The sequence below is a fragment of the Marmota flaviventris genome, chromosome 14, assembly GCF_047511675.1.
Source record: "Marmota flaviventris isolate mMarFla1 chromosome 14, mMarFla1.hap1, whole genome shotgun sequence".
In the NCBI taxonomy this organism is placed as follows: Eukaryota; Metazoa; Chordata; class Mammalia; order Rodentia; family Sciuridae; genus Marmota; species Marmota flaviventris.
In genome coordinates, this window is record NC_092511.1 from 77,737,706 (window position 1) to 77,757,673 (window position 19,968).

At 43.6% G+C, this 19,968-nt stretch overlaps 1 protein-coding gene across 2 annotated transcripts in view; it reads right to left on the minus strand.

The window, feature by feature from the left end:
• The window catches only part of Usp39 (ubiquitin specific peptidase 39), a 35,471-nt gene that overhangs the window by 14,013 nt on the left and 1,490 nt on the right, over nt 1-19,968 (minus strand). The window contains exons 3-9 of one of the 2 annotated variants that reach the window (XM_027948845.3): nt 18,116-18,210; nt 16,378-16,514; nt 15,412-15,564; nt 7,708-7,933; nt 6,428-6,505; nt 4,269-4,336; nt 3,540-3,728 (exon numbers count right to left, since the gene is read on the minus strand). In XM_027948845.3, coding sequence (XP_027804646.1) covers nt 3,540-3,728; nt 4,269-4,336; nt 6,428-6,505; nt 7,708-7,933; nt 15,412-15,564; nt 16,378-16,514; nt 18,116-18,210 — 946 coding nt within the window. The remainder of the gene's footprint in view (nt 1-3,539; nt 3,729-4,268; nt 4,337-6,427; nt 6,506-7,707; nt 7,934-15,411; nt 15,565-16,377; nt 16,515-18,115; nt 18,211-19,968) is intronic. The other variant, XM_027948846.2, reaches the window with a different exon arrangement.

Genomic DNA, 19,968 nt, shown 5'->3' on the forward strand with positions numbered 1-19,968 from the left:
TGCCAGAGTTCCGCAGGTGCTGGTGCAGGGACATGAGTTCATTTATTTGTTTCTAGGTTTTTTTGTGTTTTTTTTTTTTGTACCAGGGATTGAACGCAGGGGTGCTTAACCACTGAGCCACATCCCCAGCCCTTTTTTGTATTTTATTTAGAGACAGGGTCTCACTGAGTTGCTTAGGGCCTCAATACGTTGCTGAGGCTGGCTTTGAACTCACAATCCTCCTGCCTCAGCCTCCCAAGCAGCTGGATGTGTTATTGTTTTTTTTTTTAAATTATAATTCTGCCTCATACCTAGACTTCTGAAGATACTTGGCTGAGGCCAGCAATTCAGCTGAGTGGTATTAAAAAGACCTTGACCATGGGCTGCTTCAGTCAGTGTATGATCACTCTGTCAACTACGACCACAATGCCGTGGCACCAACTACCTAGGAAGCCAAGCAGCCAGAGGAAAGAGGCCCTGCTGAAGCTGGTGACCATCAAGCAAGGCAGGACCTCCTGGCTTTCCCACAGTGAGGAGCCCTCACCACACATGTCTAGTAGAGGTGGCTACCATCTTCCCACACTTCTCCCTCTTCAAAGATCCCAAAACTTGGGCTGGGTGTGGTTCAATGAGAGTGTGTATTTGGCAAGCATGAGGCCCAGATTCCATTCCCAGCACCAAAAAAAAAAAGTCCCTGAATTATGGGTCAAAGCATCTGCCAGGCCATATTTCCTAAGGTCTTACTCAGGAAAGGAACAGGGTATCTGCCCAGCCCAAGGGGCTTTTAAGCTGGAGAACATGAGCCAGGCGTGGTGGCGCTCGGAGGCTGAGGCAGGAGAATCTCGCCTTAGCAACACAGTAAGGCCCTAAGCAACTCAGTTGAGAGACCCTGTATATAAATAAAATACAAATAAGGGCTGGGGATGAAGCTCAGTGGTTAAGTTCCCCTGGGTTCAATTCCTGTACCAAAAACATGGTGGACATGAATCTGTTTTTAATAAATTCTTATCCTTAATAAAGAGAAAATAAAAATTATCAAATTAATGCTGAAGTTAGTAAAATTCTAATAATAATCAAAAAGAAAGCACCAGTGACAGCCTCCTCCTTCGGAGCAAGGTCAGGAAGGAACAGCAGACCCCTCCAAGGACCACCCCACTGTATCATTTAAAATTAAACAAGCTGGACGTGGAGGCGCACACCTGTAATCCCAGCAAATCAGGAGGCCGAGGCAGGAAAATCACAAGTTTGAGGGCAGCCTCAGTAACTTAGCAAAACCCTAAGCAACTCAGTGAGACCCAGTCTCAATATAAAAAAATAAAAAGGGCTAGGGATGTGACTCAGTGGTTAAGTGCCCCTGGCTTCAATCCCCAGTACCCACCCCACCAAAAAAAGTTGGAAATGTCAATACCCCACTTTCAATAATAGAAAAACCAGGCAGATGATCAACAGAGAAATGGAAGACCTAAACCACACATAAATAATTAGATGTGGCAGACACTTCTCAGAAGAAGATATGCAATCGATTAACAAATATATGAAAAACTGTTCAACTTCTCTAGCAATTAGAGAAATGAAAATCAAAACTACTCTAAGATTTCATCTCACTCTGGTTAGAACAGCAATTATCAAGAATTCAAGCAATAGTAAGTGTTGGAGAGAATGTGGAGGAAAAGGTACAGTCACTCACACATTGTAATGGGACTGCAAACTGGTGCAACTACTATGGAAAGCAGTATGGAGATTCCTTAGAAAACTTGGAATGAAACCACCATTGACCCAGCTATCCCACTCCTTGCTCTATACCCAAAGGACTTAAAATCATCATATTATAGGGACACAGCCACATCAATGATTATAGCAGCTCAATTCACAATAGCTAAATTGTGGAACCAACCTAGATGCCCTTCAGTAGATGAATGGATAAAGAAACTGTGGTATACATACACAATGGAATATTACTCAGCGTTAAAATGACACATGATCTTGTATTTCCCCGATTACTGTTGAACATCTTTTCATATATTTGTTGTCCATTTGTATATCATCTTTGTGAAGTGTTCTTTCAGATCCTTTGTCTGTTGAAAAACTAGCTGTAATCAATGACAGGAAGTGACAGGTGTTGGTGCAGACATGAAGAACAGAGCCCTCATAAGTTACAGGTGGGAGTGTAAAGAAAGTGGTGCAGGCACTTGGGACACAGTCTGCAGCTCCTCGAACATCTGAATGCAGAGTTGCTACATGACCCAGCAGCACCCCTTCTTAACATGTGCCCTGGTGAAGGGAAAACACGCCCACATAGAAACTTGCAGACCAGTGTTGACATCAGCACTAACAGTTGAGAGGTGAAAACCAGCCTAAAGCCCACCAGCTGATGAATACACAAAATACAGCATGTTCACTCAATGGAATGTAACTGGGCCTCAAAAAGGAATGAGGTCCTAACCCATGCCGTTCTGCGACATGCATGCAGCCATCACCCAGATGAAGGTTTAGAACACTAAGAAACAGCTTCGTGACAGATGCAGTGCACGTGTTTATCATCCCAATGACTCAGGAGGCTGAGGCAGGAGAATGGTGAGGGCAAGACCAGTCTCAGCAACTTAGTAGACCTGTCTGAAAATAAAAAATACAAAGGGCAGGGCTGGGACATGGCTCAGCAATAGCACACTTGCCTAGCATGCTTATGGCTCTGGGTTCAATACCCAGCACCACAAAAAAAGGAAAACGAAAATAAAAAAGGCTGGGGATACAGCTCAATAGTAAGAGCACCCTGGGTTCAATCAATCTCCAGTACCAGGACAGAAAAAAAAAAAAATCATCACCACTATTAATCAATTAGTTAAAAGTTCTGTACATCATCTGTAAACATGTTATGGTTCTGTACCTGCTTAAAAGCTAAAGCCAGAAGAAACTGTCTGTACTAGTCCACGCTAGTATTATTAAAATAAGAATGAGGGGCTGGGGTTGTGGCTCAGAGGTAGAGCGCTCGCCTAGAATGCATGAGGCACTGGGTTCAATCCTCAGCACCATATAAATATAAAATTAAGATATTGTGTCCACTTATAACTAAAAAGAAAATATAAAAAAAGAATAAATTTAGATCAATACTAAGGTCTCATGGGAATCTTGACATTACGTAAGCTTAAAGAAAAACTAAAAAAAAGGCTGGGGATGTGTCTCAGTGATAGAGCACCCCTGGGTTCAATACCAGTACCAAAAAAAAAGAGAGAGAGAGAGAGATGGCTTGTTTTCCTGCCTTTGAGTTTCTGAAGCACATCTGAGGCGGGAGCTCGGAGGGATAGAAGAGATATAGAAAGAGGCACGTGAGTTAAGAGCCGAGACTCCAGGGAATCCAGGAGCCTGATCAAAACGACACACTTTATAACAAATGCATCACATACAAGTGGCAACGCTCAAGTACAAAAAGAAAATGATGGGCAGGGGTACAGCCCAGTGGAAGAGCACTGCCCACAGGCCCCCGCCCTAGGCGGTGGGAGCAGGAAGATGAGGAAGTCAAGAGGGCGAGGGAAGCCTGGCAGCACAGGAGGACACGTGGCTACCTTCTCAGTGATGCCATTGAACTTGGCCAGGATGTTGAAGAGCGGCACCTGGGGGATAATGAGCTGTTCCTTTTCGTCCTTATAGAGTGGGGCAGTAGGAAGGTCCAGCGTCAAGTACATGAACGTGGACTCCACCATCGTCTCCTGGTACTCATCATTGTGCAGCAGCTGCTCTTTTTCTTCTGCTGGCTAGAAACAGGCAAGAAGAAACAGGAGGGAAGGCCTATGAGCACACAGAGCAGGTGCCAGAGCCTGGGCAGTGTCCATGACTACACTATTCAAGAATCCACAGCTCGCCAGGTGTGGTAGCGTTCACCTATAACCCCAGTTGCCTGGGAGAATGAGGCCAGCCTGGACTTAGCAAGACCCTGTCTCAAAATAAGATAAACCAGCTGGGGTGCAGCTCAGTGTGGAGCACCCTGGGTTCTATCCCTAGTACCAATCAAACAAACAAAACAGCCTCTTCTGGGTACGTTGCTCATAGACAGACTATCCCAAGGCTCTGCGACAGCAGGGGAGGCATGGCTGAGCCTTCTCAGAATACCAGCACACTCGGGGCCAGGCCCTCCCTCCAGCATGCTTCCCCAGCCCCTGCCTCCAGAGCCCACAGCCACCCCACAGGGGCCTGAGCAGAGGCTCTGGGCAGCTCTATCCTCCAAGTGTCACTCTGCTTCTCCTAAGTCCACTCAGGCAACACAGATCAGTCCTGGACCGGCTCCACCCACTCACCAGATCAGGATGGGGAAGCTTCTTAGTGAAGATCCGCATGGACCCCTGGAAAACATCCGTTACAATCGCTGCACAAACAAAAGGCAAGCACAAACACTGTGAGCCTGGGAAGCATGTCAGAAACACATCGCAATTTCTGAAATAAACCTGCAACTTTCAGCATGAGACCCAAAGAAGCCCTCCCTAAACAGAAGCTTCCCTGGGAAATAGACACCATGCGGTACTTTCATAATTGTTGTGGAAGTGATCACATGTGTATCCTCCCCAAGGCACGTGGGCCCTCCAAGACAGGGCCTGGCCCATGAGAGAAGCATGAAATGATGAATGATTCGCAGAGCCTGAAGATGCATGACTCAGAAAAAATTCATAAGCAACCGGGCACAGTGGTGCATCCACGCAATCCTGGCAACCCGAGAGGCTGAGGCAGCAGGATTGCAGGTTTGAGACCAGCCTCAGCAACTTAGTGAGACCCTGTCTCAAAATAAAAAATAAAGAAAGGGTTGGGGATGTAGCACAGTAGTTGAGTACCCTTAGGTTCAATTCCCAGTACTCAATGTGTGTGTGTGTGTGTGTGTGTGTGTGTGTGTTTGTGTATTTTCACAAGCAAACAGGGCCCAACCAAGGAACTGCCCTAACTATATGCTGCCCACAAGGGAAATAAAGTCCAGTCTACACTGGACACAAAAGCAAAACTACAGACTAAGATATGGGCAAGAGCAGAAGCAAAGGCCTAGGGCTGGGGCTCAGTGGTAGAGCACTTGCCTAGCATGTGTGTGGCACAGGGTTCAATTCTCAGCACCACATACAAATAAATGAATAAAATAAAGGTTCATTAACATCAAAAAAATATTTTAAAAAGAGTAGAAGCAAAGCAAAGAGAGATCAAGCACACTGGGTCCTAGAATCCTCCCAGGACATAAAGCGAGGAAGCAGAAGACATGCACAAGATGAAGACATCAGGTGGGGCAGGCCTCAAGTAAGAGAGTACAAGGCCCGCAGGACACCTCCAGGGCCCTCAACTCAGAAGTCAAGAAGTCTACCTAGGTCTCTACGATGGCTGGCCCAGCTCTGCAGCCTTTGAGCTGATAGATGTGCAGGTACCCCTAAGCCAGTGAAGACAATGAGTGGCACAGGGACTCTAGGTCTGGGACCCTAGCAGGGACCCCAGCAGGCCAGCCTCCTGCCTCCAAGTACAGGTCCAACAAGCGTGAAGAACTGGCAGTGAATCAGCTCTAACCTTCAACTCAAAGGCCAGGCCACCACCCACATTAGTGCTTGCAGTGGCAAGAGCCTGGGGGTCCATAACATGCTATCCTGCGTGTTGAAACTGGGTCAGGATTTCTGGGGCACTGTTGTATCCATTCCTGATAAAAAATCTTATTATAAACAGGAATAAATCAGATTAGCATGTGAGGAAGTGAAACAGACAAGTTTACCTAAAAAATTATTTTTATTTTTGTGGTGCACCTGCATCTTAAAAGAAATTTTAATTGACACGTAATAATTGTACATGTAACAATTTAGAACACGTATACAGTATGTAATGATCAAATCAGGACAGCTGGTATAACTATCACTTCAAACATTTACCGTTTCTTTGTGTAAGAACATTCCAAATTCTCTCCACTGCCTATTTCAAAACCCACAGTGAAGTGCTGTTGCCCAGTTACCCTACCGTGCTACACACAGAGCATCAGATGCTCTCCTCCTGTCCAGGTGCACCCTCCACCCTGCCCCAGCCTCTGGCGACCACTCTTTACTCTCTGCTACCAGACTCTCTCAGCTCCCACTAGTGAGAATGTCCAGGATTTGCATTTCACTTGACTTGTCTTCCAGGCACTTCTGCCACAGGAACAGCTGGGGCTGCAGCTCAGTGGCAGAGCACCTGCTAAGCACACCTGAAACCTGGGTTCAACCCCCAGGACCACAAAAAGTAAAAAAAAAAAAAAGAAAAATACCACTGGGCATAATTATCACATTCTAACATTAAAAAATTATGGACAGGAGCTATTCAAGAATAAAATTTGGTGTATACAATAAATCCCAACCCTCTCCCCACAAAAGAGACAAACAGTTAAGAACAAGAGGACGTGAAGTTGTAGTTTTTTAAAGATGGACCAGCAAAGAAAAACAGCTGTTTTATAAGCAACAAGACTTACTCTTCTTTTTCTTCTTTGTGCCCCCCAGGGCCGAGTGCAGAGCATTCAGAAACCAGGAGAGAAAGTCGACTCCGTCTCCTGGGGAAAAGGAGGCATGGAACATGAGGGAACTGGAGGCAGGAGGGGAAGCCTGCAGCCGGCCACGCTGCAGTCCTGCTACCCACTCCCAGAAGAGGCCCTCAGACCAAGATGCTCCTGGCCAGGCCGCAGACTACCACCACCACGTGCTCAGAGACTATGACCTCTGCCCTTGGGAATGAGCCAACATTACCACCCCAGTGTGGGTGTCACTTCCTATCACCCCAAGTCCCCAAGGGGCCTGGGCCCACTCCTTACCTACTCACCGATCATGCCTTACTTCTCCTTTCCTAAGTGCCTGAGACTCTTAAAAGCCACTAAGTTGTTCCCCAGTCTGCTGTCACATGTTCACATAGAAGTCTTCACTAGCCCCCACCTTTGACAGAAGAGAATCGCAACTCCCACAGTGGCACATAAACCAGGAATTTGGTCCTTCCTTCCCTGCCTCCACCTCAGTTCTCCACTGACCCCAGAATCCAAGGTCCAGCTAAGTGCAGGCAGTCAGCCTGGATCCAGTACCTCTATGCTCCTACCCAGAACGCCTGCCACAACCCGCCTCCCCCTGTTCAGCTGGGGTCCTTGTCTGTGTTCCCTCCAGAGCACACTCTGCCCTTTCTTACCGCAGCGCCTAACACCCTGCGATTACCTTTTTCTGCAACTACCTTGCCTTTAGCCTTCAGCTCCCTGTGGCTCCAAAGTCTAGCCCCACAAATGCATGCTGAGCAAACTGATGTACACACTAGCAGACAGCACCCAAGATCCAGGTACTAAGAGCTATTTTATTCACAAGGCAATGACAACCTGGGCCCAAAGAGATGACAGCAACCTGAGGTTCATCAGAGGACCCATGTGGAGACCTGACAAGGTGAGAAGCACAGGTGGCAGGGACTCAGCATGGGCTGCTGCCTTGCCTAGCCTCTCGGCATTCCCTACACCAGACAGTCCACCTCACCAAACAAGACCAGCCTTCTGTTCAGCTTCTGGGACTCTGAGCAGAGAGGAGTAAGGAACCCACCCAAGCTACTCACTCACTCACGACTATCATCAAGATTCACTGCAAAGCAGAAGTACATTTTCTTCCTCAAACTTTGTTTGTCCTCAAGTCAGAGAAACACAGATGACCTCTTTCTGACCTGTGTTTCTGCCTGTGGTGCTGGGCAAATGCTCTGCCACAAAGCCTCCCTCCAGCCCTTGCTCCTTACCTTGTTTGGTGATCTGAAAGGTCTTCCTGCTGCAGAGGACCACAGCCTGGAGCATCTCGTGGGGAGAGACATGAGCCTTGAAATTTCGAGGGTTCCAGAGCTTTCTCATCAGCTCTCCAAAACGCTGGACCAACAAGAACATGATGTCCCCTGGAGGACGCTTGATGTTCTTGTAATTGTCTTCTTCTAGGAAGTAGTTCCGGAGAGGAGGAACGTTAGACAGAGCCTGGAAATCAAACACTGTACTTAATCCAAAGCCCCTCTGCAGGGTCGCTGGGCCCAGCCCTTCCAGCCAACATTCTTCTGGTAGAGCCCAGCAAGGGGCCTAGGACAGCCTGAAGAGTCCAAAGGAAACAGACCCTTTGAGAATCCTATCTAGACATGATATTACAGAAATATCCTTCACACTAGGTTCCAGAATACAGTTCTGCAGACACTTGGTAGATATGGACATCACAGAGAAGTTAATAAAAAGGTATTCAAATCGCTATCTACTGCCACTCAATATTTCCCTTTCTTACTCTAAGTAGACCTGTGTCAATACTGAAATTCACGAGGTACTAAAGGCCAAAAACCATGTACTCTTTCATCACCTCCTTTGACTAGAGTAGAGACAACTATCTGGGGAACACTAGCCCCCACTTCTCGACACCATACTAAAATAATGTGACCATGCATGTATGAGTTTGGCAGAATGAACTAACTACAATGTATAACTATAAAGCTCTAACAAACAAACAAAAAACCTGAAGGAAAAAAATATGAAAATCACAAAATTTGATGTTTCTCTAATAAAACCATGAAATTGCACATAAAACTGAATGTACTTGTTATGGTGAAAAATGGCCAGACATTTAGAACAAAAACAAATCTGACAGGGGTAGGAAAGATGGTGGAATGAGATGGACATCATTATGTATGATTGCATGAATGGTACATTTCTATACCATGTACAAGCAGAGAATTGAAATGTTGCATTCTGTTTGTGTACGATGAATTGAAATTTAAAAATTTAAAAAAACAGACACTCAAAAAAACAAATCTGACTTCATCAGGCAAAAAGAGAAAAACTAGTTATGCAAGCTTCAGGAAGAAAGGCATGGTTGCTGATCTAAGCTCAGAACTGGGAGGGAGACCACAGAACAGACCTTGAATACAAGCAGAGTATACCCTGGATCATTCCCAATGGGTTCATGAGTCCCAGAACACTTTCCCTTGGCAACCCACTTAGGAAAGAGGACAGAGGTTTTCTGCTAACTACGATAGGTCCAGGCAGGGAGGTCTTGGGACCTGGAGATCACCATAACCTTAAGGGGATCAGGCCTCCTCAGACGCTGGGATAACAGGCATGGGTCACCGTGCCCAGCTACATATAGCACAAGCTCAGCTAAAGGAACACGGGCTTGATGCTCAGGCAGTAATTACTAAAAAGGAGAACTACTCTCAAAAAGAGGGAAGTATAGATAAAGTTAACCCTAATTCTCAGTTATCCACCTTATAGAGAGAGGTGCTCTCAGGGCTCAATACATCTAGTGACAGGCAGCCTCAGAGAGAGACTAGAGTCAGGTCCCCTCAACTCTACTTCAGTGGGGACATCACCAAAAGAGGGTTTGTTCACCTAATATTTTAATAAATAAAGAGACTCACCCATGAGAATTAAGATTCAGAAAGCCAGGACTAACCATCCTACCCATGATAGTTTTCAAAGTCATGAGAGTTTATAGGAGGAGGAGTCTGAAACATCTCTCTCCACCTAAGAAAATAACCTTTCCAGGAACTAGGTACCACACCAGGAACCATCACCAAATAGAATAGACAGGCCTTTACATTCTTTTACACAATTCTTTGTTTTTCCCATTTTTAAAAATTTGTTCTTTTTAGTTATCCATGACAGTAGACTGTATTTTGACCTATCATACATACATGGAGCATAACTTGCCATTCTTGTGGTTGTACACGATGTGGAGTTTCTACTGTCTTTCCCATTTTCATCCCTCCTTCCTTCCCCCCACTTAGCTTTTACACAATTATTTTTTTGTGGAGGCGGTGGGGACCAGGGATTAAACTCAGGGGCACTCAACTACTGAGCCACGTCCTCAGCCATATTTTGTATTTTATTTAGAGACAAGGTCTTAATGAGTTGCCTAGTGCCTCGCTTTTGCTGAGGCTGGCTTTGAACTTGATCCTCCTGCCTCAGCCTCCTCAGCCGCTGGGATGACAGGCATGGGTCACTGCGCCCACCTACATAATTCTTTATGGTAAAAATACATTTAAAAAGTTTAGCACACTGCTCCCCAGCTGCCGTGAGCTGGCACCTTCTACTATGATGTTCTGCCATGGAGCTGGTTGACAGAACGAGTTATCTGAAAGCTTTCAAGAATGGTGGGCATTGATCAATTATAAATGCTTTCAGGATCTCATACGAAGACAGTGGCAGATCAAATCCCTTCAGTGCTGGAAGCGGTGGCATACACCTGTAATCCCAGCTGCTCAGGAGGCTAAGACAAGAGTATTTCAAGTTCAAGGCCAGCCTCAGTAACTTAGCAAGGCCCTAAGCCACTTAGCAAGGCCCTGTCTCTAAATGAAATTTTAAAAAGAGCTAGGGATGTTGCTCAGTGATTAAGTGCCCCAGGATTCAATCAAAAATTAAAAAAAAATAAATTTTTAAATGTTTTACCAAAAAATAAAAAAAATAAAAAAACGCCACCCTTCAGTGCAAAGGATTATATGATCAAACTCCTCACTGTGAATTATTAGGTGCCAGCAAAAGAGGCCCTGATCCCAAGGACACAAGATATCAGAAGAAAACAAATCCAGGGATACTTTTGGATGTTGAGCTTATCTGATCTCAAGATGGCCCCATAAGGTTCTTGAACTCCAGACTTTCCCAAGAACAATCGTGCAGATCACATCTCCTCTAGCTGAGTACAGGTCTCCAGCGGGGCTGGCAACAGGACCCACAATGGAGTGCCTGGGACTGGTCTCCACCCTTCTTGTCAGAACGCAGTCCTGTCCTAATTTTACTTCTGAGAGGAGAACCATACGGGGAGGGGAGGCTGGCAAGGGGAACAGACAGCCGCAATTGGGATCTAACTCACAGTTCTGAATGATATTTTAGAAAGACTTCCTGAAACATTCTTTATCAGAGTGCTGAACAAGGAATGAATACGTGTCCCCTCTTTTCTGGGTCCTTGGCTTTCTATGGGACAGTCACCTGGCAATGAATTGTAGCACTCTGAGCTAAGTGTATCTGTTCCCTCTGAGATAATAACTCCATCCCTTTCTTTTACCAAGATAACACTTCCTGTAAAGAATTTAAACAGCCATGATTTTCCAATATTTTTAAATATTGCACCAATTATTTAAACTTATGCTTATCACCAACCTTTTATGAAAATGTTTTGGATTTTAAACTGTACTAGGTCTAAAACAGACATGTAGACCAATGGTACAGAATACAGGACCAGAGACAACCCCAGATAAATACAGTTATCTCATACTAGACAAAGGCACCCTAAACATACATTAGAGAAAAGATAGCCTCTTCAACAAATGGTGCTGGGAAAACTGGAAATCCATATGTAGAAATGAAATTAAACCCCTATCTCTCACCATGCACAAAACTCAACTCAAGTGGATTAAGGACCTAGGCATTAGACTAGAGACCCTGTGCCTAATAGAAGAAAATGTAGGCCCAACTCTCCATCATGTTGGCTCAGGAACTGAATTCCTCAACAAGACTCCTAACGCACATGAAGTAAAATCAAGAATCAATAAATGGGCCAGGCATGATGATGCATGCCTTTAATCCCAGCAGCTCAGGAGGCTGAGGCAGGAAGATCATGAGTTCAAAGCCAGCCTCAGCAAAAGTGAGGTACTAAGCAACTCAGTGAGACCCTGTCTCTAAATAAAATACAAAATAGGGCTGGGGATGTGGCTCAGTGGTTGAGTGTCCCTGAGTTCAATCCCAAATTACCGCCCCCTGCCCAAAAAGAAAAAAAGAATGGAATGGCATGAAACTAAAAAGCTTCTTCACAGCAAACAACGTGAAAGAGAGCCTAGAGAATGGGAGAAAATCACAGCCGTCTGCACCTCAGAGCATTATTCCACAGGATATATAAAGAACTCAAAAAACTTAACACCAAAAAAACAAATAATAACCCAATCAATAAATGAGCAAGGAATTGAACAGGCACTTCACAGAAGAAATATGATCTCTCAACAAATTAAAAAAAATACGCGTGTGTATATGTGTGTGTATGTAAATATATATAAAATGCTCAACATCTCTAGCAATTAGAGAATTGCAAAAATCAAAATTACACTGAGATTTCATCTCACTCCAGTCAGAATGGCAGTTATCAAGAATTCAAGTAACAATAAATGTTGGCCAGGATGTGGGGGAAAAGTATACTCACACATTGCTGGTGGGACTGCAAACCAGTGCAATCACTCTGGAAAGCAATGTGGAGATTTCTCAGAATACCTGGAATGGTATTTAACCTAGTTATCCCACTCCTCAACATATACCCAAAGGACTTAAATTAGCATACCGTAATGTAATGTGTCATATCCATATTTATAGCAGCTCAATTCACAAAAGCTGAACTATGAAACCAACATAGGTGCCCTTTAATAGATGAATGAATAAACAAATTGTGGCATATATACACAATGGAATATCACTCAGTCATAAAGAAGAATGAAGTTATGGCATTAGCTACTAAATGGATGGAACTGGAGACTACCATACTAAGTAAAAGAATCCAATCCCCAAAAACCAATGGCTGAATGTTCTCTCTGATATGTGGATACTAACACATATTAGCGAGGTGGGGAACAGAAGTTCAATGGATTAGACAAAGGGGAATGAAGGGAAGGGTGGGAATCCTAATAGGAGAAACAGTAGAATTTTTCAGATATCACTTTCCTATGTTCACATATGAATACACAACCAATGAAACTCCACATCATGTACAACCACCAGAATGAGAAGTTACACTCCATGTACATGTGATGGGTAAGAATACACTCCACGTCATGAATAACTGAAAAGAACCAAATATAAAACCCTTCCTAGGTCTCCTCCTGTTCCCATACAAGCAGCCCCAGGATGTAGGGCATGGACTGGTCAGAGCGCAAGCTCTGTCAGGCACTGGCAGTTCACACACCTGGGGAGGAAGGAGTCCCTTCTGCCCCTGGCTTGGAAGTGGCTGTTCAGCCTCTTCCTGCTGCACCCACAGCAGGAATCCATCTCCCTCTCTTGCAGCCTTCGTTGCGTTACACAATTTGTCCTCTAAAATTCAGGCTTTTCTAATTGAAAACATCACACTCGATTTTCCCCCCAAGTTGTCTGTTTTTTTATGTAAAATTAGGTACTTAATTTATGTAAAAACTAATCTTTTTAAAAAAATATTGTTTTAGTTATAGTTGGACACAATACCTTTATTTATTTATTTTTATGTAGTGTTGAGGATCAAACCTAGATCCCCACACGTGTTAGGCGAGTGCTCTGCCACTGAGCCACAGCACCAGCCCCGAATTAGTAATCTTTTATAAAGACAAAAAAAAACAATTTAAAGGCCAAGTTAAAAACTGCAAGAAAATACTTGCAATATAGCAACCTGTACAATAAAACCAAATGATGGTTTTCTTATATATTTCATAAAGCTCAATAAGCCGAAACAATAGGGAAAAGAGTACTTAACGACCTATTCATTTAAATAAATTATACACATACACACAAATAATTAAGGTTGGAAGTAATCCAAAACACCTAAGTTAAAAATAAAGATACCTAGGACTGGGGTTGTGGCTCAGTGGTAGAGCAGTTGCCTAGCATGCATGAGGCACTGGGTCAATCCCTGGCACCACATAAAAATAAACAAATAAAAGGTACTATGTCAATCTACAACTAAAAAAAATATATATTTTTATATACATATATATATATATAAAAATAAAGATACCTATAAAATAGAAAAAAATTTTCTCAATGCTAACAGTGACAACACAAGATGAAAGAAGGCTCTTTGGGGTTGCTGGTGGGTTTAGAGATTGTTCAAAACACTTATATCTGGAATCTAGATCCTATGTTCACTAGTATAAGAATGGGTGAATCAATTCCAACTCAATAAAAAAGAATAGCATGTAATCATTAAGGATGCTGCCTAGGGGCCAGGGATGTAGGTCAGCAGTGCAGCCCCTGCCTAGCAAGCAAGAGGCCCTGAGTTGAACCACTAAAAAAAAGTGAGACATGTACATACTATGTTGCTTCATAAACAGTTATGTACATTTTAAAATATAGAAAATAAATATAATAAAACGTAAGTGTCACAAAAAGTAAAAAGACTAGGGGCAGCAAGGCCCTGGGTTCAATTCCTCAGCACTCACCCCCCAGCCCCACCGCCAAAAAACAAACAAACCAGGAAGGGGAATGTGTGTGTGCAAAATAACACGTCAGAAGGTACTGCAGGGCTGGGTTGTAGCTCAGCAGTAGACACTTGCCTAGCACATGTGAGGCAGGGGGTTCGACCCTCAGCACCCCAAAAATAAATAAATAAAGATATTGTGTCCATCTACAACTAAAAAAAGAGAAGAGATTGCCCACTGGTCACAAGAGACAATGTGAACTACGTCAGATTTTATGGCAAAATAATCATGTTACCATATGACAGAGTATTATGCTATACACATTTAGAAAAAGTTCTATTTCTTTGTTTCTAAAATATTTTTTAGTTGTAGATGGACATAATAGCTTTATTTTTTTATGTGGTTCTGAGAAGTAAACCCAGTACCTCACATGTGCCAGGCAAGTGCTCTACCACTGAGCCACAACCCCAGCCATGTTTGTTTTGGGGACTGGGAATTGAACCCATGGGTACTTTACCACTGAATTACATCTCCAGTCCTTTTTATTTTGAGGCAGGGTCTAAGTTGCTAAAGGTCCCCTTAAGTTGCTAAGGCTAGCCTCAAATTTGTGACCCTCCACCTCAGCCTCCTTAGTCACAACAATTCTAGAACTATATACTGTTAAGTACTCCAGCACAGAATACTAAGGAGAGAAAGGAATAAGGCTTTTACTTTATAATTCATATACCTTCCCTTCAATAATCCTGTTTATGTCTATAATTTTTTAAATCAATTTTTTCTTGGTGAAGTGAGATTCTGCTTACCAACATTTTCTAAATTTTCTATAAAAACATAATGAACATCTACACCATAAAAAAGAAATGTGCCTGATGCAGAGGCCACACCTGTAATACCAGCAACTTGGGATGCTGGCAGGAGAATCACAAGTTCAAGCCCAGCCCAGGCAACTTAGTGAGACCTTGTCTCAAAATAAAAAATAAAAAGGGCTGCGGATATAGTTTAGTGATAGAGTTTCCCTGGATTCAATACTCAGCACTGGGGAAAGAAAAATTCTTATTTGGTATTTCCTGGCAACATGGATTCTATCCCTCCTTCCCCAGCAACTCCAGAGGCCATGAAAAAGCTGGAAAATGCCTAAGCATCTGGCAGCAGCCCCATGAGCAGAAAAAGGAAAATTTGGCTTACTGTAGAACAAATACTCAAGGGAAGCTCCTAGCCAAACCCAACGTCTGGGCCCTTTGACCACACTCAGCAAGAACGCAGCAATGTCTTGGCAGACTCGATACTGCTTCTGTCACCCCCATCCCCTCGGCCTTCCTATCTGGATCCTACCTGAAGGACGGCATTGGCATAGTCGTTGGCCTTTATGTTATTCAGTCCCACAATACCCGGCAGGTAAGTGGTACCGTCATACGCCCGGGACAATTTGGCTTGCTTGTCCAAGTTTGCAATTTGTTGCTTTGTAAAAGTGGGCTTCAACACATACTGTGAAGAAAAAGAAAATCCTACACTGTTTTTGAGATATAAACAGAGTTCAGAAGATACATCCAGAACAGTAATTTCTACCAAAAACCAAAAATGCTTTGGTCATAAGCACCTCCCACACACCCAAAAAGACCCACAAGCAACAAGGATGAAGACGAAGTAATTCAGCACAGTTCCTCTCCACACTGCTGGTCAACAAGGGGTTCTCCGTATCCCAAATCAATAAATCCCACATCTCTCTTCAACCTCATGTCTGACCATCTCCAAGATAAATGGCTGTCACACTGTAGGACACTCGATCTCTAGAGACAGCAGGAGCCTGAGCCTTACCCAGTATGGCATGTGTGCCTAGCTTAGGAGTGCAGCACCTCCTCCCCTTAGGCAGGACTGGGGACTCTAGGACTCCCTGGGAGTGGACGGTGGGAGCAGAATACTCCCAGTTACAGACTGGATGGAGGTCATCGTGAACTCCCTTTGGAACCTCAAATTTATCCCAGTTTCTCCATCTATCCAGATTCTCCCTGATTACAGGTGAGGTAGTTGTCAGGGAACCCTGAGTTGGCTCACAGAAGAATCTGCCTCAACTGGGTATAATTGAACAGACTGTAATCCCAGTAACTCAGAAGACTTGACGCAGGAGAAATGCCAAGTTCAAGGTCAGCCCCAGCCATTTAGTAAGACTATGTCTCAAAATTTAAAAACGGGCTGGGGATGCAGCTCAATGGTAGAACACTTGTTTAGCATATGTGAACTCCTAGAACCACACACATACAAAACTACCCCAAGCCAGCCTCCCTGGACACAGACACACACCGTGATATCCTCCAGGGAGGAGTCGATGATCTCATAGTTGTCTGGAAGGCAGTAAAACTTGAGGGTGTGGAGGTTGAGAAAGACATGGTGGCTAAACTGGACGCTGTGGATGTAGGCATGAGACTTCAAACCTCGGCCTATAGGGAAGGACAAGAGACTATAAGAGGGGCAGGCCCAAGGAAGACACAGACAAGATCTGCTCCTCCTTCCCTTATTTTGTATTGGAACATGTTAAAAGCAGCACAAAGTATTACACCATCCATAAACGAATCTCCACATGAGCCTCTCTCATCACAAAGATTAGCAAAAAACAACAGCATGTTAGTTACTTCACTCTCTGGATGGCATAAAGAAAGAGGCTGGGGAAACTGATTTCAATACAAAATATATACACACACATACAAGAGCTAGATTCCTAAGTATCAGAAACTAGGACTATCTATGATGATATCTGACATTATGTAGGTAAATACACATGCCCTGTGATAGCCCCATCACCCAGTCCTTAACCTCCAACTGTTCATATTCAGACTGTCCCGTTCCTGTGCACTTCACTCAGGCAGCCACTGCTGTCTAGGATCTGCCTCCCCTGCTCCGTTCAAAACCTGAATGTCAGCTGGGCCTATACCTATAATCCCAGCAGCTGGGGAGGCTGAGATAGGAGGATCGTGAGTTCAAAGCCAGCCTCAGCAATGGCGAGGCTCTCAGCAACTCAGTGAGACCCTGTCTCTAAATAAAACACAAATAGGGCTGGGGATGTGGCTCAGGGGTTGAGAGCCCCTGAGTTCAATCCCTGGTACCAAAAGGGGGAAAAAAACAAAAAAAAAACCTGCATGTCCTGCCAGCTCAAGTTCTGCCTCACTTCCTCCATGAAGTCAACATACACCCCCAGTCAGACCTCTGCATTTTTTCAGCTCCTACTGCCCCTATTTTTAATTCACTGACACACAGTCTAGCAGGAATCTTTTTGATCTTATAGGATTCACGAATTGTTGTCAAAACCAGACTTCTCATAAGCTCCTTATAAGAGCAAAGAATGAAGTTTATACCTTGTTTGAAACATCTGCCATACTATGTGCACAGTATTTGCTTAGTCTGAATGAGGTAAAATAAATTTTTAGAAAAAAACAGAATAAAAAAGTCCTTAGAACAAAAGTAGTGCTGGGGGTATAGCTCAGTAGGAGAGCGCTTATCTACCAGCATGTGTAAGGCCCTGGGTTCTATTCCCAGGACGCCCCCACCCCCACCCCCACACACACACAAGAAAGACATAAGTAGCCGGCATGGTGGCTCACACCACTAATCTCAGCAGCTCAGGAGGCTGAGGCAGAATGATTGTGAGTTCAAAGCCAGCCTCAGCAACAGCAGAGTGCTAGGCAACTCAGTGAGCCCCTGACTCTAAATAAAATACAAAATAGGGCTGGGGATGTGCTCAGTGGTCGAGTACCCCTGAGTTCAATCCCCGGTACCAAAAAAAAAAAAAAAAAAAGGAAAGATATAAGTACAGAAAACATTAAAGTCAGAAATCCAAAGTCTTTGTCTTTCACAGAACTAGTCCTCTATCCCTCTCAGATGTATTCAGGTTCTGACCACAGACCTTTTTATTGGTTTTCTAAGAGTATTCCAATGTCCCTGGAACAAAGAGGGATTACAAGACATGACTCTCAAGAACAAACTGCTTTCTTAAAAAAATAAAATAAAAGAAGACCTGCAGATAGCTCTGAAAATATTCACTCACCTTGAAAGTACTTGCCACACACCAGACAGGCATATGCATTGATATGTGAAAGGGAGATAGAGCACAGTTTCTCAAAGTCAAAGTCCAACACACTCCTAAAAGAATCAAAACAACACACAAAAAAAGACCACATAATCAATAGGTCAGTGTCTGGGAGGGCCCCAAACAGCTGTGTTGGCTTCAAGTCTAAGAGGGACCCAAACAGAGCCCCAGATTCCACGTGTCCCATAGAACCCTGCAGAGAATGGTTTAGAATCAACTGTAAATTGTGGAGCGCATTAATCATTCTCCATTTCCAGCTACCATGCCCAAGGCAGTGTGGAGGTGTCTGCACCTGACACATAATGCCCATGACCCTTTTCCTTAATAGAAGTAGTGTGCACTTATCCATGGGTTCTACACTGGTGGGTTCAACCAAACACATCAAAAGTATCTGGGAAAAAACAAAAACTATATCTGTAATAAACAAGTACAGACATTTTTCTCCTGTCATTATTTCATAACCAATACAGTATGGTACCTATTTATACAGTACTTATATCAGCATTAATTAGTGACCTAGGATAATTTAAAGTGTGCAGGAGGATGAGCATAGATCACATGCAAATACCATGGCAATTCATTTTATTTAAGGGACTTGATTATCCACAGATTTTGGTATCCATGGGGGTTCTTAGTACCGGTCCTCCATACACCAAGGGATGATTATATTTGTAGCCAGTTAAGAACCCTTCATTATCATGACCTTCTCTGAAGGGAAAGGTAGATATAGGGCTATAGTAGGGTCCCCACGGCATTCTGGGAGATGAGAGGACATAAACAGACTGAATACACCATTTTATAAGAGAAAAAAATTCTTTTTTTTTTTTTAACTATTTATTGTTTAGTTTTAGTTGGACACAATATCTTTATTTTACTTACTTATTTGTATGCGGTGCTGAGGATCGAACCCAGGGCCTCGCACATGCCAGGCGAGCGCTCTACCTCTAAGCCACAACCCCAGCCTGAGAAAAAATTCTTTTTCTCCATAAAAATACGGGGGAAACTTGAAAGATTTTAGGAGAATACCTACAACTATATTATGTATTCAAGTGTCAAGTAATAGCATGTGAATACTGGACAGAAAGTAACAAAAAAAAAACTCTACCTCCACCAAACCCACAAGTGACATTGGGATTTCTCTAATAAATTATAAATGATCCTGTACAGTGCAGTTGTAACTACTGACAATTGTGTGTGTGTGTGTGGCGAGGGGTGGGGGGTACTAGGGGTTGAACCCAGGGGCACTCTACCACTGAACAACACCCTCAGCCCTTTTCATTTTTGAGACAGGATCTGTTGCCCAGGGTGATCTCAAACTTGCCATCCTCTGCCTCAGCCTCCCAAATAGCTGGGACTTCAGGTGTACGCCACCATGCCTAGTAGTAAATACTTTACGTTCGCTACTATTAAGTCTGTTGAATCCTCAGCATTGAGAATAATACCTGATATACAAAGAATGCTCAATAAATATTTGTTATTGCTATTTTAAGTATAATATGTGTCCTCTTATTTCAAAAAAACAAATTAAGAATAAGCTAAAAGCTCTTTATGTATATGCCCACCTTTTAAAAAAAGAAAATGATTTCTGCCACTTTATATTTGAAGAACAAAGATTAAATAGGGTATAATGGCTCACACTTGTAATCCCAGCAACTTGGGAGGCTCAGGCATTAGGAATGCTAAGTTCAAGGTCAGCATCAGCAACTTACTGAACCCCACAGTGTCTCAGCAAGACCCTGTTTCAAACTAAGTAAATAAATAAAAAGGATTAAGGATGTAGCTCAGTGGTAGAATGCCCCAGGTTCATTCTT